Source organism: Rattus norvegicus, chromosome 4 (genome assembly GCF_036323735.1).
Source record: "Rattus norvegicus strain BN/NHsdMcwi chromosome 4, GRCr8, whole genome shotgun sequence".
Lineage (NCBI taxonomy): Eukaryota > Metazoa > Chordata > Mammalia > Rodentia > Muridae > Rattus > Rattus norvegicus.
In genome coordinates, this window is record NC_086022.1 from 99,320,274 (window position 1) to 99,343,174 (window position 22,901).

At 40.2% G+C, this 22,901-nt stretch overlaps 1 non-coding gene and 1 gene segment (V, D, J or C); both read left to right on the forward strand.

The window, feature by feature from the left end:
• The first annotated feature begins 10,507 nt into the window (after positions 1-10,507).
• Igkvl12 (immunoglobulin kappa variable like 12) lies at positions 10,508-11,400 on the forward strand. The segment is given in 2 exon segments: positions 10,508-10,613; positions 10,993-11,400. Coding segments are annotated over 2 exon segments (477 nt in total).
• Positions 11,401-13,484: 2,084 nt separating this feature from the next.
• Positions 13,485-13,611, forward strand: LOC120102729 (small nucleolar RNA SNORA17). The gene has a single exon (XR_005504327.1). It is a non-coding gene; the product is annotated as a small nucleolar RNA SNORA17 (small nucleolar RNA).
• Positions 13,612-22,901: the final 9,290 nt, after the last annotated feature.

A 22,901-nucleotide genomic window follows, 5' to 3' on the forward strand; every position in this document is an offset into this window, starting at 1 on the left:
AGATGGATGAAGCAAAGAAGTGGAGACCGACAGGAGCCGGATGTAGATCGCTCCTGAGAGACACAGCCAGAATACAGCAAATACAGAGGCGAATGCCAGCAGCAAACCACTGAACTGAGAATAGGTCCCCTATTGAAGGAATCAGAGAAAGAACTGGAAGAGCTTGAAGGGGCTCGAGACCCCAAAAGTACAACAATGCCAAGCAACCAGAGCTTCCAGGGACTAAGCCACTACCTAAAGACTATACATGGACTGACCCTGGACTCTGACCCCATAGGTAGCAATGAATATCCTAGTAAGAGCACCAGTGGAAGGGGAAGCCCTGGGTCCTGCTAAGACTGAACCCCCAGTGAACTAGTCTATGGGGGGAGGGCGGCAATGGTGGGAGGGTTGGGAGGGGAACACCCATAAGGAAGGGGAGGGGGGAGGGGGATGTTTGCCCGGAAACCGGGAAAGGGAATAACACTCGAAATGTATATAAGAAATACTCAAGTTAATAAAAAAAAAAAAAGAAAAAAAAAGAGTATACTTTAGTAATCACACAACAGAATTTACACTAAGCTGTTTTGAGAATAATTTTTTCAAAGCAATTAATCTAAATATTTTCAACTTAGCCCCAGATAGACTCTTCAGTCAATGGCAAAAAACAGCCACACTTTTCCTCAAGAAAAAGAAAACCTGTCTCTAGGCCATATATTGAAATTCTCCACTGAAACCTTTTGGGCCATTGCCTCACAATTTAAATCACTCTCAGTTACAAAGTCTACTATGTTACCCATAAAGCCCCATTTAAAGCAATCTACTGCTTTCCAAATCCAAAGTCCCCAATTCCACATTCTTCCAAACAGAATCATATTCAGTCCTCTCAGAGTACTATTCTAGATCCTGGTACCAACCTCTGTCTTAGGGTTTTACTGCTCTGAAGAGACACCATAACCAAGCCAAGTCTTCTACAGGACAACATTTAATTGGGGCTAGCATGGAGGTCCAGGGGTTCAGTTCATTAACATCAAGGCAGGAACGTGGCAGCATCCAGGCAGGCATGTTGCAAGAGTATGTGATCGTTCTATATCTTCATCTTAAGTCTGGTAGTGAACAGACTTCCAGGCATCTAGGATCCTGAAGCCAATATCTACAGTAACATACTTAATCTAACAAGGACAAAACTCCACACATTGCCACTCCCTCAGCCTCACATATTCAAAGCATTACAACAGGATATGTTTTCTACATATGTTCTTTCTCCCTTTGTTGGGTATTTCACCTAATCTCCTCCATGTTGGAGGCTGGGAACCTCTTGGGACCCTGGCATCAGGGACTTTTTAGTGATTGTCCCCCATTTCCTCTTTCCCCACTGCTACATACTGGATTTCAAATTCCTCACCCTCTGTACTTCTCCCATATAGCCTCCTATATCTGAACTGCACCCCCTTTTTCCTTCATCTCCTCTCTCCCTCCCAGAACCCTCTCTCCCTCAACTTCCTGAGATTATCTTCTTCTCCCTTCTGAGTAGGACTGTAGTATCTGCAATTTTGTGTGTTCTTCCTTCTTCTTGGGTTGGATATGGCCTGTGGGTTATACACTTTCAATTTTCTGATAAATCAAAGTGTCTTGTGGTAAACCAATCTCAATGGAATCTTAGTTTGTTGACACTGAAAAAAGCCAGTCTCTGAGGATGAAGAGTTAACTAAATTCTCATTATGTATGCAGCAATTGTGCCTACAGTGATGCTGGTATCAAAACTTGTGCATTGAATCCAGCACAGACATTCTTGCATGGTTAAAAATGGATAACTTTGAGCTCTCTGCTCCCAGACCCCGTGGGAAAGAGACCTCACCGCCTGGTCAGGTGGGCACTCCTGAGGCTGCAGAGCGGAAGAGACCACCAACACTGCCCACACCTGCCCACATCCCTGGCCCAAGAGGAAACTGTATAAGGCCTCTGGGCTCCCGTGGGGGAGGGCCCAGGAGCCGCAGGACCCCTGCCTGAGACACTGCCGGAACCTGAAGGAAACAGACCGGATAAACAGTTCTCTGCACCCAAATACCGTGGGAGGGAGAGGTAAAACTTCAGAGAGGCAGACAAGCCTGGGAAACCAGAAGAGACTGCTCTCTGTACATGCATCTCGGACGCCAGAGGAAAACACCAAAGGCCATCTGGAACCCTGGTGCACTGAAGCTCCCGGAAGGGGTGGCACAGGTCTTCCTGGTTGCTGCCACTGCAGAGAGCCCGTGGGCAGCACCCCGCGAGCAAACTTGAGCCTCGGGACCACAGGTAAGACCAACTTGTCTGCTGCAAGAAAGCTGCCTGGTGAAATCGGGACACACAGAGGCAGAATTCCTCTAGGACCGGGCATGTCCTGTGTTTACCGGAAGTCCCACACCCGCGGATCCCGGCCCGCAGCAGCTCTCTGCTCCCAGACCCCGTGGGAAAAAGACCTCACCGCCTGGTCAGGTGGGCACTCCTGAGGCTGCAGAGCAGAAGAGACCACCAACACTGCCCACCCCTGCCCACATCCCTGGCCCAAGAGGAAACTGTATAAGGCCTCTGGGCTCCCGTGGGGGAGGGCCCAGGAGCCGCAGGACCCCTGCCTGAGACACCGCGGAACCTGAAGGAAACAAACTGGATAAACAGTTCTCTGCACCCAAATCCCGTGGCAGGGAGAGCTAAACCTTCAGAGAGACAGACAAGCCTGGGAAAACAGAAGAGACTGCTCTCTGCACACACATCTCGGACGCCAGAGGAAAAACCAAAGGCCATCTGGAACCCTGGTGCACTAAAGCTCCCGGAAGGGGCAACACAGGTCTTCCTGGTTGCTGCCGCTGCAGAGAGCCCGTGGGGAGCACCCCACGAGCGAACTTGAGCCTCGGGACCACAGATAAGACCAACTTTTCTGCTGCAAGAAAGCTTCCTGGTGAACTCAAGACACAGGCCCACAGGAACAGCTGAAGACCTGTAGAGAGGAAAAACTACACGCCAGAAAGCAGAACACTCTGTCCCCATAACTGACTGAAAGAGAGGAAAACAGGTCTACAGCACTCCTGACACACAGGCTTATAGGACAGTCTAGCCACTGTCAGAAATAGCAGAACAAAGTAACACTAGAGATATTCTGATGGCGACAGGCAAGCGCAGGAACCCAAGCAACAGAAACCAAGACTACATGGCATCATCGGAGCCCAATTCTCCCACCAAAACAAACATGGAATATCCAAACACACCAGAAAAGCAAGATCTAGTTTCAAAATCATATTTGATCATGATGCTGGAGGACTTCAAGAAAGACGTGAAGAACTCCCTTAGGGAAACACAGGAAAACATTAATAAACAAGTAGAAGCCTACAGAGAGGAATCACAAAAATCCCTGAAAGAATCGCAAAAATCCCTGAAAGAATTCCAGGAAAACACAATCAAACAGTTGAAGGAATTAAAAATGGAAATAGAAGCAATCAAGAAGGAACACATGGAAACAACCCTGGATATAGAAAACCAAAAGAAGAGACAAGGAGCTGTAGATACAAGCTTCACCAACAGAATACAAGAGATGGAAGAGAGAATCTCAGGAGCAGAAGATTCCATAGAAATCATTGACTCAACTGTCAAAGATAATGTAAAGCGGAAAAAGCTACTGGTCCAAAACATACAGGAAATCCAGGACTCAATGAGAAGATCAAACCTAAGGATAATAGGTATAGAAGAGAGTGAAGACTCCCAGCTCAAAGGACCAGTAAATATCTTCAACAAAATCATAGAAGAAAACTTCCCTAACCTAAAAAAAGAGATACCCATAGACATACAAGAAGCCTACAGAACTCCAAATAGATTGGACCAGAAAAGAAACACCTCCCGTCACATAATTGTCAAAACACCAAACGCACAAAATAAAGAAAGAATATTAAAAGCAGTAAGGGAAAAAGGTCAAGTAACATATAAAGGCAGACCTATCAGAATCACACCAGACTTCTCGCCAGAAACTATGAAGGCCAGAAGATCCTGGACTGATGAAATACAGACCCTAAGAGAACACAAATGCCAGCCCAGGTTACTGTATCCAGCAAAACTCTCAATTAACATTGATGGAGAAACCAAGATATTCCATGACAAAACCAAATTTACACAATATCTTTCTACAAATCCAGCACTACAAAGGATAATAAATGGTAAAGCCCAACATAAGGAGGCAAGCTATACCCTAGAAGAAGCAAGAAACTAATCGTCTTGGCAACAAAACAAAGAGAATGAAAGCACACAAACATAACCTCACATCCAAATATGAATATAACGGGAAGCAATAATCACTATTCCTTAATATCTCTCAATATCAATAGCCTCAACTCCCCAATAAAAAGACATAGATTAACAAACTGGATACGCAACGAGGACCCGGCATTCTGCTGCCTACAGGAAACACACCTCAGAGACAAAGACAGAAACTACCTCAGAGTGAAAGGCTGGAAAACAACTTTCCAAGCAAATGGTCAGAAGAAGCAAGCTGGAGTAGCCATTCTAATATCAAATAAAATCAATTTGCAACTATAAGTCATCAAAAAAGATAAGGAAGGACACTTCATATTCATCAAAGGAAAAATCCACCAAGATGAACTCTCAATCCTAAATATCTATGCCCCAAATACAAGAACACCTACATACGTAAAAGAAACCTTACTAAAGCTCAAAACACACATTGCACCTCACACAATAATAGTGGGAGATTTCAACACCCCACTCTCATCAATGGACAGATCATGGAAACAGAAATTAAACAATGATGTCTACAGACTAAGAGAAGTCATGAGCCAAATGGACTTAACAGATATTTATAGAACATTCTATCCTAAAGCAAAAGGATATACCTTCTTCTCAGCTCCTCATGGTACTTTCTCCAAAATTGACCATATAATTGGTCAAAAAACGGGCCTCAACAGGTACAGAAAGATAGAAATAATCCCATGCGTGCTATCGGACCACCACGGCCTAAAACTGGTCTTCAATAACAATAAGGGAAGAATGCCCACATATACGTGGAAATTGAACAATGCTCTACTCAATGATAACCTGTTCAAGGAAGAAATAAAGAAAGAAATTATAAACTTTTTAGAATTTAATGAAAATGAAGATACAACATACCCAAACTTATGGGACACAATGAAAGCTGTGCTAAGAGGAAAACTCATAGCGCTGAGTGCCTGCAGAAAGAAACAGGAAAGAGCATATGTCAGCAGCTTGACAGCACACCTAAAATCTCTAGAAGAAAAAGAAGCAAATACACCCAGGAGGAGTAGAAGGCAGGAAATAATCAAACTCAGAGCTGAAATCAACCAAGTAGAAACAAAAAGGACCATAGAAAGAATCAACAGAACCAAAAGTTGGTTCTTTGAGAAAATCAACAAGATAGATAAACCCTTAGCCAGACTAATGAGAGGACACAGAGAGTGCGTCCAAATTAACAAAATCAGAAATGAAAAGGGAGACATAACCACAGATTCAGAGGAAATTCAAAAAATCATCAGATCTTACTATAAAAGCCTATATTCAACAAAACTTGAAAATCTTCAGGAAATGGACAATTTCCTAGACAGATACCAGGTACCGAAGTTAAATCAGGAATAGATAAACCAGTTAAACAACCCCATAACTCCTAAGGAAATAGAAGCAGTCATTAAAGGTCTCCCAACCAAAAAGAGCCCAGGTCCAGACGGGTTTAGTGCAGAATTCTATCAAACCTTCATAGAAGACCTCATACCAATATTATCCAAACTATTCCACAAAATTCAAACAGATGGATCACTACCGAATACCTTCTATGAAGCCACAATTACTCTTATACCTAAACCACACAAAGACCCAACAAAGAAAGAGAACATCAGACCAATTTCCCTTATGAATATCGACACAAAAATACTCAACAAAATTCTGGCAAACCGAATCCAAGAGCACATCAAAACAATCATCCACCATGACCAAGTAGGCTTCATCTCAGGCATGCAGGGATGGTTTAATATACGGAAAACCATCAACGTGATCCATTATATAAACAAACTGAAAGAACAAAACCACATGATCATTTCATTAGACGCTGAGAAAGCATTTGACAAAATTCAACACCCCTTCATGATAAAAGTCCTGGAAAGAATAGGAATTCAAGGCCCATACCTGAACATAGTAAAAGCCATATACAGCAAACCAGTTGCTAACATTAAACTAAATGGAGAGAAACTTGAAACAATCCCACTAAAATCAGGGACTAGACAAGGCTGCCCACTCTCTCCCTACTTATTCAATATAGTTCTTGAAGTTCTAGCCAGAGCAATCAGACAACAAAATGAGGTCAAGGGGATACAGATCAGAAAAGAAGAAGTCAAAATATCACTATTTGCAGATGATATGATAGTATATTTAAGTGATCCCAAAAGTTCCACCAGAGAACTACTAAAGCTGATAAACAACTTCAGCAAAGTGGCTGGGTATAAAATTAACTCAAATAAATCAGTAGCCTTCCTCTACACAAAAGAGAAACAAGCCGAGAAAGAAATTAGGGAAACGACACCCTTCATAGTAGACCCAAATAATATAAAAAACCTCGGTGTGACTTTAGCCAAGCAAGTAAAAAATCTGTACAATAAGAACTTCAAGACACTGAAGAAGGAAATTGAAGAAGACCTCAGAAGATGGAAAATCTCCCATGCTCATGGATTGGCAGGATTAATATAGTAAAAATGGCCATTTTACCAAAAGCAACCTACAGATTCAATGCAATCCCCATCAAAATACCAATCCAATTCTTCAAAGAGTTAGGCAGAACAATTTGCAAATTCATCTGGAATAACAAAAAACCCAGGATAGCTAAAGCTATCCTCAACAATAAAAGGACTTCAGGGGGAATCACTATCCCTGAACTCAAGCAGTATTACAGAGCAATAGTGATAAAAACTGCATGGTATTGGTACAGAGACAGACAGATAGACGAATGGAATAGAATTGAAGACCCAGAAATGAACCCACACACCTATGGTCACTTGATTTTTGACAAAGGAGCCAAAACCATCCAATGGAAAAAAGATAGCATTTTCAGCAAATGGTGCTGGTTCAACTAGAGGTCAACATGTAGAAGAATGCAGATCGATCCATGCTTATCACCCTGTACAAACCTTAAGTCCAAGTGGATCAAGGACCTCCACATCAAACCAGACACACTCAAACTAATAGAAGAAAACTAGGGAAGCATCTGGAACACATGGGCACTGGAAAAAATTTCCTAAACAAAACACCAATGGCTTATGCTCTAAGATCAAGAATCGACAAATGGGATCTCATAAAACTGCAAACCTTCTGTAAGGCAAAGGACACTGTGGTTAGGACAAAAGGGCAACCAACAGATTGGGAAAAGATCTTTATCAATCCTACAACAGATAGTGGCCTTATATCCAAATATACAAAGAACTCAAGAAGTTAGACCGCAGGGAAACAAATAACCCTATTAAAAAATGGGGTTCAGAGCTAAACAAAAATTCACAGCTGAGGAATGCCGAATGCCTGAGAAACACCTAAAGAAATGTTCAACATCTTTAGTCATAAGGGAAATGCAAATCAAAACAACCCTGAGATTTTACCTCACACCAGTGAGAATGGCTAAGATCAAAGACTCAGGTGACAGCAGATGCTGGCGAGGATGTGGAGAAAGAGGAACACTCCTCCATTGTTGGTGGGATTGCAGACTGGTAAAACCATTCTGGAAATCAGTCTGGAGGTTCCTCAGAAAATTGGACATTGAACTGCCTGAGGATCCAGCTATACCTCTCTTGGGCATATACCCAAAAGATACCCCAACATATAAAAAAGACACGTGCTCCACTATGTTCATTGCAGCCTTATTTGTAATAGCCAGAAGCTGCAAAGAACCCAGATGCCCTTCAACAGAGGAATGGATACAGAAAATGTGGTACATCTACACAATGGAATATTACTCAGCTATCAAAAACAACGACTTTATGAAATTCGTAGGCAAATGGTTGGAACTGGAAAACATCATCCTGAGTGAGCTAACCCAATCACAGAAAGACATACATGGTATGCACTCATTGATAAGTGGCTATTAGCCCAAATTCTTGAATTACCCTAGATGCCGAGAACAAATGAAACTCAAGACGGATGATCAAAATGTGAATGCTTCACTCCTTCTTTAAAAGGGGAACAAGAATACCCTTGGCAGGGAAGAGAGAGGCAAAGATTAAAACAGAGACTGAAGGAACACCCATTCAGAGCCTGCCCCACATGTGGCCCATACATATACAGCCACCCAATTAGACAAGATGGAGGAAGCAAAGAAGTGCAGACCGACAGGAGCTGGATGTATATCGCTCCTGAGAGACACAGACAGAATACAGCAAATACAGAGGCGAATGCCAGCATCAAACCACTGAACTGAGAATAGGACCCCCGTTGAAGGAATCAGAGAAAGAAGTGGAAGAGCTTGAAGGGGCTCGAGACCCCATATGTACAACAATGCCAAGCAACCAGAGCTTCCAGGGACTAAGCCACTACCCAAGGCTATACATGGACTGACCCTGGACTCTGACCTCATAGGTAGCAATGAATATCCTAGTAAGAGCACCAGTGGAAGGGGAAGCCCTGGTCCCTACTAAGACTGAACCCCCAGTGAACTAGACTGGTGGGGGGAGGGCGGCAATGGGGGGAGGGTTGGGAGGGGAACACCCATAAGGAAGGGGAGGGGGGGGATGTTTGCCAGGATACCGGGAAAGGGAATAACACTCGAAATGTATATAAGAAATACTCAAGTTAATAAAAAAAAATGGAGAACTTTTAAAATAGGAGGTTTAAAAGAGTAATGTTCAGCCTACGCTATTGGATCATTATTGAGATAATGAGTAAGAAACTTCTCCCCTGCACCTGCCGCTGAGGCCTGGGTAAAAATGGGGATAGGATACTTCTGGTGAGGGGATACAAAACTTGTGTCTTCAATACTACGGAATGTTGAACTAGGTCAGGCACTATAGGTATTGTGAGAATCTGAGAGACAAGTACCTAAGAAGTATGCTAGGTGCTGCCGTGTCTGCTCTACTAAGCTTGTTTCTTAATGTTCTTGAAGGTACATAGCCAAAAAGACCAGCAATGATGCCATAGCATGATAGGATCTTAGTCCATGTATGGTCCATTTAGGGAAAATGACTGTTGTGAAGTAAATTGATATGAGAATTATGCCATTTGTATATACATAATTATTAAAATATTGTTTAAATATTTCACTTCTATATAACATTATTAGTAATTTTGACTAAATATACATGAAGATTAATATCAATTCATTGTGACATCATCACAAACACTTCCACAGAGCATCAGCTTTATTACATGGTCACATTTCCTTTCCCCTATGAACAGTCAGGGAATAGATCATTGGTGATCTGTCAGAGACAAGTTGGGAATGGTACTGAAGCTGCCATTCCTTGCTTCTTTCCATACCTCCCCCCCTTCAAGGCACATATGTGAGGCCTGGTTTCTGAACCTGCCTGCCAACCAGGAAGCATGAGCTGCCCCAGAGTCAAATCTGCCTGCCTCACTAAAACCTTACAGGATCTGTGCCGCAGAAAATACCCACCTCTGTTTTAAAATAAATAATTGTCATGGATTACTCTTTCTGGAACATTCTTTACACTATTAGTTCCCTCTCATTCTAAACAACCATCCTACCAATTGTACAAAATGATTTGTCTCAACAGACTGTTTAAACACATAATACTTGTACTGTCTCACAGTAACAATCCTTTGGGGAAGAGGCCTAATTTTCTTTAACCTCTAATTTCTATTTAAAAGAATTTTATTACCTTCTCTGAGGTTTGTGTCCCTCATATGTGATACCAGCTGTGGGGTTCCTGCAAATATTATGGCTAGCAGAGAAACCAACAAAGTGTAGTAAGAAGGAAAATCCAGTAAGAATGAAGTAATTAGCTGATGGTATTTGAAATGTCTAAAGTCTTGACAACAGGGCAGTATATTTTAAACACATTTAAGCACAGTATAACATCGAGAACAAAATCTTTTATCTCAATTTCATGTGCATAATGAACCTAAGACAGGACAACATTGAAACTCCTTTGCAAAGTACATGTGACTTCTCCCCTAAGGGTGGATTCAATTGACTGAGAAAGGAAACTAAAGATTAAGGTCTATGAAGGGAGATTCTAGGAAACCTGTGTGAGGCCTTATAGATAGAAAAGGTCATCAGGTTACAAAGCACATAGATTATCAGTACTATGAATGAAAATCAAGTATACATTTCCTCTGCTCAGGTGACACATGTATGTGATTAACACTCCTAGTTTCTCCAGTGCTTATCTGAGAGCACTACCGCCCTCTGTAACTAGAAGAGGATTGTTATTTTTGCAGTCACAAGAAGCTGTCCGGGTAATTTTCTCTATTTGTATTGCCACACAAACCCAGGCCTTTGCATATTATTCCCCAGGGAGGACCCACCCCTGCCAGTGTTAGATAAAAAGGTTGGTTGTCATCTTACTGTGAGTGAATGTTCTTCCCAGGCTTCCTCATCAAAATGAAGTGGCCTGTTAGACTGTTGGTGCTGTTCTTCTGGATTCCTGGTGAGGACAGAGGGAAGTGAGAGAGGAGAATGGGAAGGGAGCACAAGTCCCAGGTCATACTTCTCACATTATGTATTGTGTCATGTATGAGTAGACAGTTATTATCCTTCAGGATAGGGTCTGTGTGTATCTGTGAGCCAGAGGTCCCGGATGGGAGAGAACCTGTGCTATGATGAACATCATGACATGGATGGACTGGGATGATCTAAGTAATGTACAGAAGTACCTGGTACTTCCTTTTCACTTGTTGTGTTAGGACTGGAATTTTAATATCTTAAAAAATTTGTATGTAAAAATAAACGTCAGTTGAAATAAATAACAAAAAATCACAAGATTGTTCATGAAGTTTGTGTGTAACTCTGTACTTTCATTATTTCAGCTTCCAGAGGTGATGTTGTGATGACACAAACTCCAGTCTCCCTGTCTGTCAGCCTTGGAGGTCAAGTCTCTATCTCTTGCCGGTCTAGTCAGAGCTTTGTACACAGTGATGGAAATACCTATTTGAATTGGTACCTGCAGAAGCCCGGCCAATCTCCACAGCTCCTCATCTATAAGGTTTCCAACCGATTATCTGGGGTCCCAGATAGGTTCAGTGGTAGTGGTTCAGGGACAGATTTCACCCTCAAGATCAGCAGAGTAGAGCATGATGATTTGGGAGTTTATTACTGCGGCCAAGCTTCAAAAATTCCTCCCACAGTGATGCAGACCCTAACAAAAATGTTCTTGCTTGGGGCATCGCAGCTGTCAAATAAGTTGCTCATCTGTTTGAGAGAGAGGTATTGAGGAACTGAAGATTATGGGTACAGCTGAGGGCATGTACATGTTGGCTACAGCTCACTGATCAATGATTTTTGGCTTTTGGGACTTTTATTATAAGGAAGTTTCCTATATTTAACATTATGAACCTGTTATTTCTAGAGGATCATTATTCACCATTGAATTAGAAAATAATGTGCTTCTGTGGTATTCCTTTGTACATTCTTACCTTTGTTTACTCTTCAGTATCATTTCCTTTCATATTTCCTGTCATATCCTTGTAGAAACTTATTGTCCACTAGTATTCTCACTGTCTACTTTTACAATACACATACATACAGATACATTCTACAGTTAGGGTCTGAAAACCTAAAACAACCAAAGCAGGAGACGAGTCCACACAAAGCATGGTATTTACTTGAATTAGGCAGTAAAACCTGACCAGTCAGTGACAGGAGCATAGACTCGGGAGCTGCATGTGTTCCCAAAATTTATCTTAGCAATTATTTCAACAGTAAAATAGAAAGACCCACAAGCATCTGTGCCAAGATTTTGATACAATTTTTCATCATTCAGAATCATTTATTCTTTTGTGATTAGGAAGAGGCATTCATTAAATTTTGGCACACAAAAAAGAATAAGGAACAAGTAGGTCAGCAATTTTAGAAAGTCCCAGCTTCCTTATATCCAGGTAACTTGAATGTAATTTTACCTTATGATCGAATGGTCTGAAAACAAAATGTTGGTACTTAATGCCTCACTTGATCCCTACACCACTACCTCTTCCTCTCTTTAAGGCATATTCTCAATTACTTTATCATCTTATCTTTCTAACTTCGAACCATTACACACTTCAGATAAGTCATTCAAATTTCAGTATTTAAAGTTAGGATCCACTTATAAAAGTGAACAAATGACATTGATCTTTGTCACTCGGTATTAATTTTTTGATAGGTCCAGATATTTTTTTTCAAATTTCCTCATTTCAGTTCTCTTTGTAGCTGAATCAAATTTCACTTGGATGAGTATCACTTTTCCTTTCTTTCGTTGTTTTTTTTTTTTTTTGCGTTTTTATTGGATATTTTACGTAATTACATTTCAAACATTATCACCTTTCCTGGATACCCTCTCGCTCATCCCTTCTCCCCAGTTCTATGAGTATGCTCCCTCTCTCAATCACCCAGTCCCAATTCATCACCCTGGCATTCCTCTACACTGGGGAAACAAGCCTTCAGATGAACAAGGGTTTCCCCTCATTTTGATCCCAGACAATTTCATCCTCTGCTACATATGCAGCTGGAGCCATGGGTTGCCCCGTGTATACTCTTTGGTTGGTGTTTTAGTCCCTGGTAGCTCTGGAGTGTCTGGTTGGTTGATATTTTTGTTCTCCCTGTGGTATTACAACCCCCTTCACCTACCTCATTCCTTTTTCTACTTCCTTCATTGGGAACCCTATTCTTGTTCCAAAGTTCAAAATGCCCAAGTATAAGTAACCGGCTTCATGATGCTCAAGAAGAAGAAAGACCAAAGTTTGCTTCATTGCTTCTTAGAAGAGGGAACAAAATATGCACAGGAGGAATTATGGAGACAAAGTGTGGAGCACTGTGGATTTTTCTGTGTGTAGGAATAACAGAAATGCCTGCTCTGGCCTGTGATGCTCCCATCACTCTGTCCCACCAATAGAGCTCTTGCTAGAGTCACAGGTAGTTTACCACCTTATATTCTGTATTCTTTCAATTTCTCCTTCTGATTATGCTTTGTGTTTAAGGAATCTTTTATTTTCTTTACGGTTAAGAATACATATACTCTTGAACAGGGTTTATAAACCATTGGGAACCACAGGGTTCCCAATGCTAAGAACTGAATCCAGGTCTTCTGTAAGATCAGCCGGTGTTCCTTTCTGCAGATCCTTCTCTCTAACCATTGTTATCATTTCACATATGATTTCAAATATTCTTTCCCCATTTTCTTTTTAATGTAAAGGCCCTTGTTAATTTATAGTGTAACATATGAGAAAAATCTAAATATGTAACTTTTCCTTGAAGTCCCCTTAATCTCCTCTTGCCCCAGTTTCTCCATCTATGAAATTGTGACTAGTTAACGCTGTTACCTATTCCTGACTTATAGAGAATATGCAGATGTCAGTGCTGTATCACATGTGTGTTTGTAAGTGGCAGAAAAGAGAGACACTGTGTCTGCCCAGTATTTGGACATGTGAACATCAGAACAATTAGTTTTCATTTTTAATTTCCTGAAGAAAGAGGGAGAGAGAGAGGGATAGGGGAGAGAGAGAGAGTAAGAGAGAGAGAGAGAGAGAGAGAGAGAGAGAGAGAGAGAGAGAGAGAAAACCTACGAGGACAAGACTGCTAATAGACAGACCAAGAATGTCATTCAGGATGAAGAACTAGAAACTCGAAGAAAACAAATAAGTTCAAGGTCCCTGGACAGGTGTCACAGACAGCCAGTGCAAAGTTCTACTCAGAAAGGCAGGGCGTAGCGACCTCAAAATGACCACTAAACTGGAGTCATGTGTCCTAGATAGGGAGCTAGCCTTAATTGACCACCATTCCAGGACCAGCCATTTCTAGAGGATAGACCGTGACTGAAATAAATGCTGCCTGTAGCCATAATGCATGAGCAGGGTATAGCACGCACTCCTTAGACTACTTTTGAGATGGTTTCCTGAAACTCAGAGACCACAAGACATCCTAAGAAGAACAAGTGAGTTGTTGATAAATGGGAGAGAAGAAGAAATAGAAGACTGTGGTCACAAAGAAGAGAGGCAGTAATAGAGACAAGAGGGTTATGAGGAACTGCCTGATGTGAGTAGCTGGTAAACACACCTGGGACCATAGTGAAGTACTGGTCTGAGGTGCCATGAGAGGGTCATTACTGGGTCCACAGCCTTGTAGCAGCAGGGGTCAGTTAGCACAAAAGGCCAGGCAAATATCCATTGTCTGAACTGTTACCCTGCTAAGAGGTTGATGTCTTATGGCTGGGCAGAACTGGGTCAAACACTCATTTGGCAATGGTGGGAGAGCTGACCCTGAAGTCCTGAGAGCAGGTGATTTATGCTGGCCCTAGACATGTGCAATAGTCAGAAAAGCCTGGACACACACATTGTAGTTGTTTCGGGTGTGATGGCCCAGAGAATATAAACACACTGGGAGAACTTGCACTTGTACTTGTCACCATGCATGGGACATCTTCTTTATCTCTCTCCTCCTATGGCAGGCAGGAGTATGGCCCTGGAGTCATAAGAGCATGAGATCTGAGCCTGACCATCACCAGCTGCATCACTAAGGACAGAGGGCCCTGCTTCATGCCTGGACAGCGCAGTACATCTGACCTTGGTGGCAGGAGACAGACAAGCTGAACGTGAGGACCTAATTGTGGAAAAGCTGGTCCTGCCATTTCTCTGCCATGAGGTGACACAGGCAAAGAAAAATACCCCCTCACATCTCTTGTCACATTCAGCAGGCAGGATATCTGGCCCCAAGATCAAGCCTTTGGAGATAGAGAACTTTGGAGATGAAACCATGATTCCTGATTATTTTAAAGGTTCAGTAAGGTCATGACTGACTAAGATCTTATTGGATGTTCTCAAAATTAGTACCACAGGAATATATGAGGAAAAAGGAAGGGGCTAATAAATGTCAACTATTTCTTCTAAGGACTAAGCATGCCAATATATCAAAGAGAGGGAAGGGTCAAAACTTTTTTTAGAGAAGACAGGGCCTAAAGAGATAGGATATAAGGGTTAACAGTAAATAGTTCATTCCAGGACATGTTAGCTCATTCTTAGGGTAAGTTAATAAGTTAAAATTTACCATGCACTTAAAGTATAAATTACTTACATTTATGATTGTCTTAGGTAAGGGTTTATGTAAAAGAAAGAAACACTACGAGTAAATGGAAAAGTATTAATTGTTAGTTTATGCTCTTTACAGAAAAGTTGTATAGGCAGGACTATACTATAAAACTAAAACAGATTGGAGCAAAAAAAGTCAGCTTATAAACATTATGAGCATAATAAATTAATAGGTGATAAAATACAAAGGTTATATTTATCTTAAAAGCTTGCTTGGATTCTAATTGTCTCTTACTTAGAAACCAAATCCACAGATTACATGTTTCTGGCTAGATATAATGATTTGGCTTGATAAACAATACTTAAATCATTTTGGCTTGCTATGTGTAGGTATGCTCAACTAGACATATTCATTTGGATTATAATACTATATTGCTTGGATATGGGAAAATGTTAATCATTGACTACAAGGAGATAAGGAAAATTGAAAACAAATTTTAGTAAGTACTTGTTGAGATTCTTGAAAAATGTTTAAGGAAAATCGGAAACTGTATGTATTTCAATGTTCTGAAATTCAATATGTATAAAGATGGATCAAGCTATTTGGAACACTTGCTTGAACAACAAGTGATTTGAGTCCTTTATTGCTGACTCCACCTATGTGTTCATTGTGGGTTATTGAACTTATCAGATAAGGACTCAGAAATATTTTTTCCATAAAGTACTTAAGTGTCTCGTGTTGTCCACATAGACAGTATAAGCATGTTATTTTCCCATTGACCACCACATATTCCCTGACATAGAAGACACTTTATGTGTCTTTTTTCAATTATGAGAAGCCTGCATGTCTCTTCCCTCCAGGTATAATGTAGCAGTAAACAAGGTTTTTGCATGTTGCTTCCTAGGGAGGACCACCTTCTTTACTGGTAGTCTGATATAAAGGTTCAGTTATCACCTTACAATTACTGTTCTATCTCCTCAGGCTGTTTCCTCTGTCACCATTCTTCTGAGGCAGATGCAATGTCATCATTATTGTACTGTATGAAACATATAAATGTAAGAGCAATAAACTGTACCCAAGGTGCACATGCTTTCAGCTGCAACCCATAATCTGGAGTTCTTCAGAACTTCTCTGTCTCATAGATAAATTATATAGCTGGCAGCTGTGCCACCTCAGGTAAGCACATTTTTATCCTAGCATCACTGTGGAAGGAACAAGTGTACTTTGAAGCTCAGGCTTGAAGTGTACTAAAAGCTCAGGCTCTATTCTGCTGGTCTTGAGGGTGAAATCTGTGCCTGAAACACTGTTACTGAAATGTCTGGGAGTCCAGAAAATCAGTTGCAAATCTTGTGGATTAGCAGCTACGGAGACTGGCCTGGCTTCTGTAGGTAGCAATGAAATATGTTTCAACTACTTTATATGAGGCTCTAACTAGATTTGCAAGAAGACATGAAAGCTTAATCTTGAAGGCTGATGGCAGGGATATCACAGTTAAAGTTAATCTAAATTAGTGACAGATAAGCTTACTCCATGAACAATCTTTGTGATTTCTTTTTGAAAATTATTTCAAATGAAATTTTATTTTACATAGAATTTATTGCAAACCAAATTTCTCTCTCTTCACAGAAAGAAAGTGAAATGAAAGACCTAAAGGGCTTCTAGGCATAACTAAAATTGCTCGTTAAGTTTATCTGTTCCATAATCTTCATTAAAAAACATGTTATTTTCCCATCTGTATCCTCCCTCTCACAGATAAGACAAGAATCGTTATCTCATAGAATAAGACCAATCTACTCATGTATAAACAGTACGCATCTAAGTGAAATGAGGAATAAATTATTACATGTATGGGTATTCAACCTGCATTTGCACCACATAAGTACTTAGTGCCTCTGAAGGTGAGAAGAAGGTATGAGATCTCTACTTATTTTGCACATTTTTATACAAGCTACCATGTTGGTACTAGGAACTGAACCATGATTCTGTAAAAGAATATACACTTCTCTTAACCATGGAGTCATTTTTCTCTCCTCCTATGTGAAAATTTTACCATGATAGAAAAATATTATTTTCAATTTTGGAATAGGCCACCAGCATCAAACAAAGGTGTTGAGAACCAAGAATATGCTGTAGCAATCTGCAATTGTTATATCTCTCTTTGTTTTTTGAGAATCTTGTATTTCTCTGAAAATCATTTTACTGAAGTGCAACTGACATAAGCAGACTGTGCCTATGCAGCATGTACAGTTGACTTCACTGTACATATTTATGATGCCATTACTTCAGTCAATGTTGGAATGCAGATCTTAATTCCAGAATGTTCCTTATGCTCATCTTCATTCTGTTGCTCCCATACTTAGTCCTTCTAACCAAACAAAAACACTTCTTTCAATTTAATCCCAACATTTATTGAGTTCATAAATTTGGACATTGCATTTACATATCTATTCAATTCTGAACAACAGTGTTTGAGGAAATTTGATTTCCCAGATTCCACATAACCAGGTTCAGAGTTATGTTTTATAAACCAGTCAAATATACCTGAGTGAATTTGCCTTGAATGATTTTATTTCTATGCTACAAATTAAAATTGAAAATACAGCAGTCTAGGTACGGTTTAAAAATGTCCCTTATTTAACCATTATTTATTTAAGGGCAGTTTGTTTTATATAATAAAGACAACTCAACCATATTTCTGAGCAACAAAATCGCCAGTATTTATCCTTAGATCTATTAATTCATATAATGGCTAGAGAACAAAACCAGTTTTCCAGTATAATTTCATCTATGTCAAGTTGCTGTCTTGTCATCATCTGGGCAGTCTTGTTAAAAGAACTTTCTCAGGGAATCTGATCCTTTACTTAACAGAATGTGTGTGTAACAATTCCACAATGTAGGGTATAACATTTTGATTCAGCAAAACTCCCCTCTAACTAATGCTTAACCCAGAAAAAGCAGAAAAGTAACTGCATAGATAGTTCTTCATCTCATAAAGGTCGTGTCTATGAACCTTACACATTAACTTTCTGGGAAAAATCTGATTGTTTTAACTTTGAATTTGTGCTGGTCATTGCAGATAAGGAATGAAGTTGGGAAAATGATTGTTAACATCAATATATTTTTATTACATACAATCAGAAAATTCTACTGATGCCTCCAAGTAAATTAGCACACCCATTTAATCTGTTATGGTTCAGGGCTAGTACTGTCACTTCCATATTAAAACTGACCAATTCAGCACAATTAATCTGTCAATTTGACAAGTCTAACATTTCCAGTTTTGGCCGTGTTAGCACATAATTATATAAAGGCCACAAACACATCTAACAGGACACCAAGGCCTACAGACTACTAATGTTCAATGTGAAGAGCCACTGTTATTGTTTATGAAGATGGCATAGTCTTGCTCTAAAATCACAACAGTTGGTGTTATGACTATTGATTAGGAAATGTCAAAAAACCCCATCCTAATCAAGACATTATCTTTACTTAATGAATATACTCTATCTTGGTTATTATAGAAAAAAATGCCCTGTATTCAAAACAAAAGCTTGCTGATTTGTCCACTACTGAATTAGTATGAATAAACTATCGTTTAGTTACTGTAACACATCAGTAAAGGCTATGTGCTAGGAATGGGTGCCTACTCGGCAGTATGAATAATTCTCAGTGGTAAGATATTCAAGCAAAAATATATATCATTCTTTTTAAAACTATAAGAAGCTAGAGCAGCCTTTTTTAAAAAAATTTATTTAATACTTAATAATAATTCTTTGGTTTCCAGGCAAACATCCCCCTTCCTTATGGGTGTTCCGCTCCCAACCCTCCCCCCATTGCCGCCCTCCCCCCACCAGTCTAGTTCACTGGGGGTTCAGACTTAGCAGGACCCAGGGCTTCCCCTTCCACTGGTGCTCTTACTAGGATATTCATTGCTACCTATGAGGTTGGAGTCCGGGGATCTATTTTTTTATAACTTTTCAACAACACAAGGGTACATATATCTTATATTTATATAAGTGCTTTATCTCAAAAAATTGCTGGAGTCCTCATCTGATAAGTTCAGTAACCAACAATGAACAGATAGGTGGATTCTGCAATAAAGGAGAACTCTAATCACTTGTTCAAGCAAGTGGCTCAAATAGCTTGAGCCATCTTTATTTATACTGAATTTCAGAACATTCATATACATGCAGTTTCAGATGTTCCTTAATCATTTTTCAAGTATTTCAACAAATACTTATTAAAATTTGTTTTCAATTTTCCTTATCTCCTTTGTAGTCAGTGATTAACATTTTCCAATATTAAAACAGTATAGTATTACAATCCAAATGATTGTGTCTAGTTGAGCATATCCACACACTGCAAGCCAAAATGATTTAAGTATTGTTTATCAAGACAAATGATTATATCTAGCCAGGAACATGCAATCTGTGCATTCGGTTTCAAAGTAAAAGACAATTAGAATCCAAAACAAGCTTTTAATAGAAATATAACCTTGGTATTTATCATTTATTAATTTAGCAAGCTCACAATGTATTATAAGCTGACATTTTTGCTATAATCTCTTTAGGTTTACAGTATAGTCCGGCCTATACAACTTTTCTATAAAGAGCAGAAATTTACAATAATACTTTTCCATTTACTCATAGTGTTTCTTTTTTTTTTTTATTAACTTGAGTATTTCTTATATACATTTCAAGTGTTATTCCCTTTCCCGGTTTCCGGGCAAACATCCCCCTCCCCCCTCCCCTTCCTTATGGCTGTTCCCCTCCCAACCTTCCCCCCATTGCCGCCCTCCCCCCATAGTCTAGTTCACTGGGGGTTCAGACTTAGCAGGACCCAGGGCTTCCCCTTCCACTGGTGCTCTTACTAGGATATTCATTGCTACCTATGGGGACAGAGTCCAGGGTCAGTCCATGTATAGTCTTTAGGTAGTGGCTTACTCCCTGGAAGCTCTGGTTGCTTGGCATTGTTGTACATATGGGGTCTCGAGCCCCTTCAAGCTCTTCCACTTCTTTCTCTGATTCCTTCAACGGGGTCCTATTCTCAGTTCAGTGGTTTGCTGGTGGCATTCACATCTGTATTTGCTGTATTCTGGCTGTGTCTCTCAGGAGCGATCTACATTCGGCTCCTGTCGGTCTGCACTTCTTTGCTTCATCCATCTTGTCTAATTGGGTGGCTATATATGTATGGGCCACATGTGGGGCAGGCTCTGAATGGGTGTTCCTTCAGTCTCTGTTTTAATCTTTGCCTCTCTCTTCCCTGCCAAGGGTAATCTTGTTCCCCTTTTAGAGAAGGAGTGAAGCATTCACATTTTGATCATCCGTCTTGAGTTTCATTTGTTCTAGGCATCTAGGGTAATTCAAGCATTTGGGCTAATAGCCACTTATCAGTGAGTGCATTCCATGTATGTCTTTCTGTGTTTGGGTTAGCTCACTCAGGATGATATTTTCCAGTTCCAACCATTTGCCTACGAATTTCATAAAGCCGTTGTTTTTGATAGCTGAGTAATATTCCATTGTGTAGATGTACCACATTTTCTGTATCCATTCCTCCGTTGAAGGGCATCTGGGTTCTTTCCAGCTTCTGGCTATTATAAATAAGGCTGCGATGAACATAGTGGAGCACGTGTCTTTTTTATATGTTGGGGCATCTTTTGGGTATATGCCCAAGAGAGGTATAGCTGGATCCTCAGGCAGTTCAATGTCCAATTTTCTGAGGAACCTCCAGACTCATTTCCAGAATGATTGTACCAGTTTGCAATCCCACCAACAATGGAGTAGTGTTCCTCTTTCTCCGCATCCTCGCCAGCATCTGCTGTCCCCTGAGTTTTTGATCTTAACCATTCTCACTGGTGTGAGATGAAATCTCAGGGTTGTTTTGATTTGCATTTCCCTTATGACTAGAGATGTTGAACATTTCTTTAGGTGTTTCTCAGCCATTCGGCATTCCTCAGCTGTGAATTCTTTGTTTAGCTCTGAACCCCATTTTTTAATAGGGTTATTTATCTCCCTGCGGTCTAACTTCTTGAGTTCTTTAATATTTTGGATATAAGGCCTCTATCTGTTGTAGGATTGGTAAAGATCTTTTCCCAATCTGTTGCTTGCCGTTTTGTCCTAACCACCGTGCCCTTTGCCTTACAGAAGCTTTGCAGTTTTATGAGATCCCATTTGTCGATTCTTGATCTTAGAGCATAAGCCATTGGTGTTTTGTTCAGGAAATTTTTTCCAGTGCCCATGTGTTCCAGATGCTTCCCTAATTTTTCTTCTATTAGTTTGAGTGTGTCTGGTTTGATGTGGAGGTCCTTGATCCACTTGGACTTAAGCTTTGTACAGGGTGATAAGCATGGATCGATCTGCATTCTTCTACATGTTGACTTCCAGTTGAACCAGCACCATTTGCTGAAAATGCTATCTTTTTTCCATTGGATGGTTTTGGCTCCTTTGTCAAAAATCAAGTGACCATAGGTGTGTGGGTTTATTTCTGGTTCTTCAATTCTATTCCATTGGTCTATCTGTCTGTCTCTGTACCAATACCATGCAGTTTTTATCACTATTGCTCTGTAATACTGCTTGAGTTCAGGGATAGTGATTCCCCCTGAAGTCCTTTTATTGTTGAGGATAGCTTTAGCTATCCTGGGTTTTTTGTTATTCCAGATGAATTTGCAAATTGTTCTGCCTAACTCTTTGAAGAATTGGATTGGTATTTTGATGGGGATTGCATTGAATCTGTAGATCGCTTTTGGTAAAATGGCCATTTTTACTATATTAATCCTGCCAATCCATGAGCATGGGAGATCTTTCCATCTTCTGAGGTCTTCTTCAATTTCTTTCTTCAGTGTCTTGAAGTTCTTATTGTACAGACCTTTTACTTGCTTGGTTAAAGTCACACCGAGGTACTTTATATTATTCGGGTCTATTATGAAGGGTGTCTTTTCCCTAATTTCTTTCTCGGCTTGTTTCTCTTTTGTGTAGAGGAAGGCTACTGATTTATTGGAGTTAATTTTCTACCCAGCCACTTTGCTGAAGTTGTTTATCAGCTTTAGTAGTTCTCTGGTGGAACTTTTGGGATCACTTAAATAAACTATCCTATCATCTGCAAATAGTGATATTTTAACTTCTTCTTTTCCGATCTGTATCCACTTGACCTCCTTTTGTTGTCTGATTGCTCTGGCTAGAACTTCAAGAACTATATTGAATAAGTAGGGAGAGAGTGGGCAGCCTTGTCTAGTCCCTGATTTTAGTGGGATTGCTTCAAGTTTCTCTCCATTTAGTTTAATGTTAGCAACTGGTTTGCTGTATATGTCTTTACTATGTTCAGGTATGGGCCTTGAATTCCTATTCTTTCCAGGATTTTTATCATGAAGGGGTGTTGAATTTTGTCAAATGCTTTCTCAGCATCTAATGAAATGATCATGTGGTTTTGTTCTTTCAGTTTGTTTATATAATGGATCATGTTGATGGTTTTCCATATATTAAACCTTCCCTGCATGCCTGGGATGAAGCCTACTTGATCAAGGTGGATGATTGTTTTGATGTGCTCTTGGATTCGGTTTGCCAGAACTTTATTGAGTATTTTTACGTCGATATTCATAAGGGTAATTGGTCTGAAGTTCTCTTTCTTTGTTGTGTCTTTGTGTGGTTTAGGTATAAGAGTAATTGTGGCTTCATAGAAGGAATTCGGGAGTGATCCATCTGTTTCAATTTTGTGGAATAGTTTG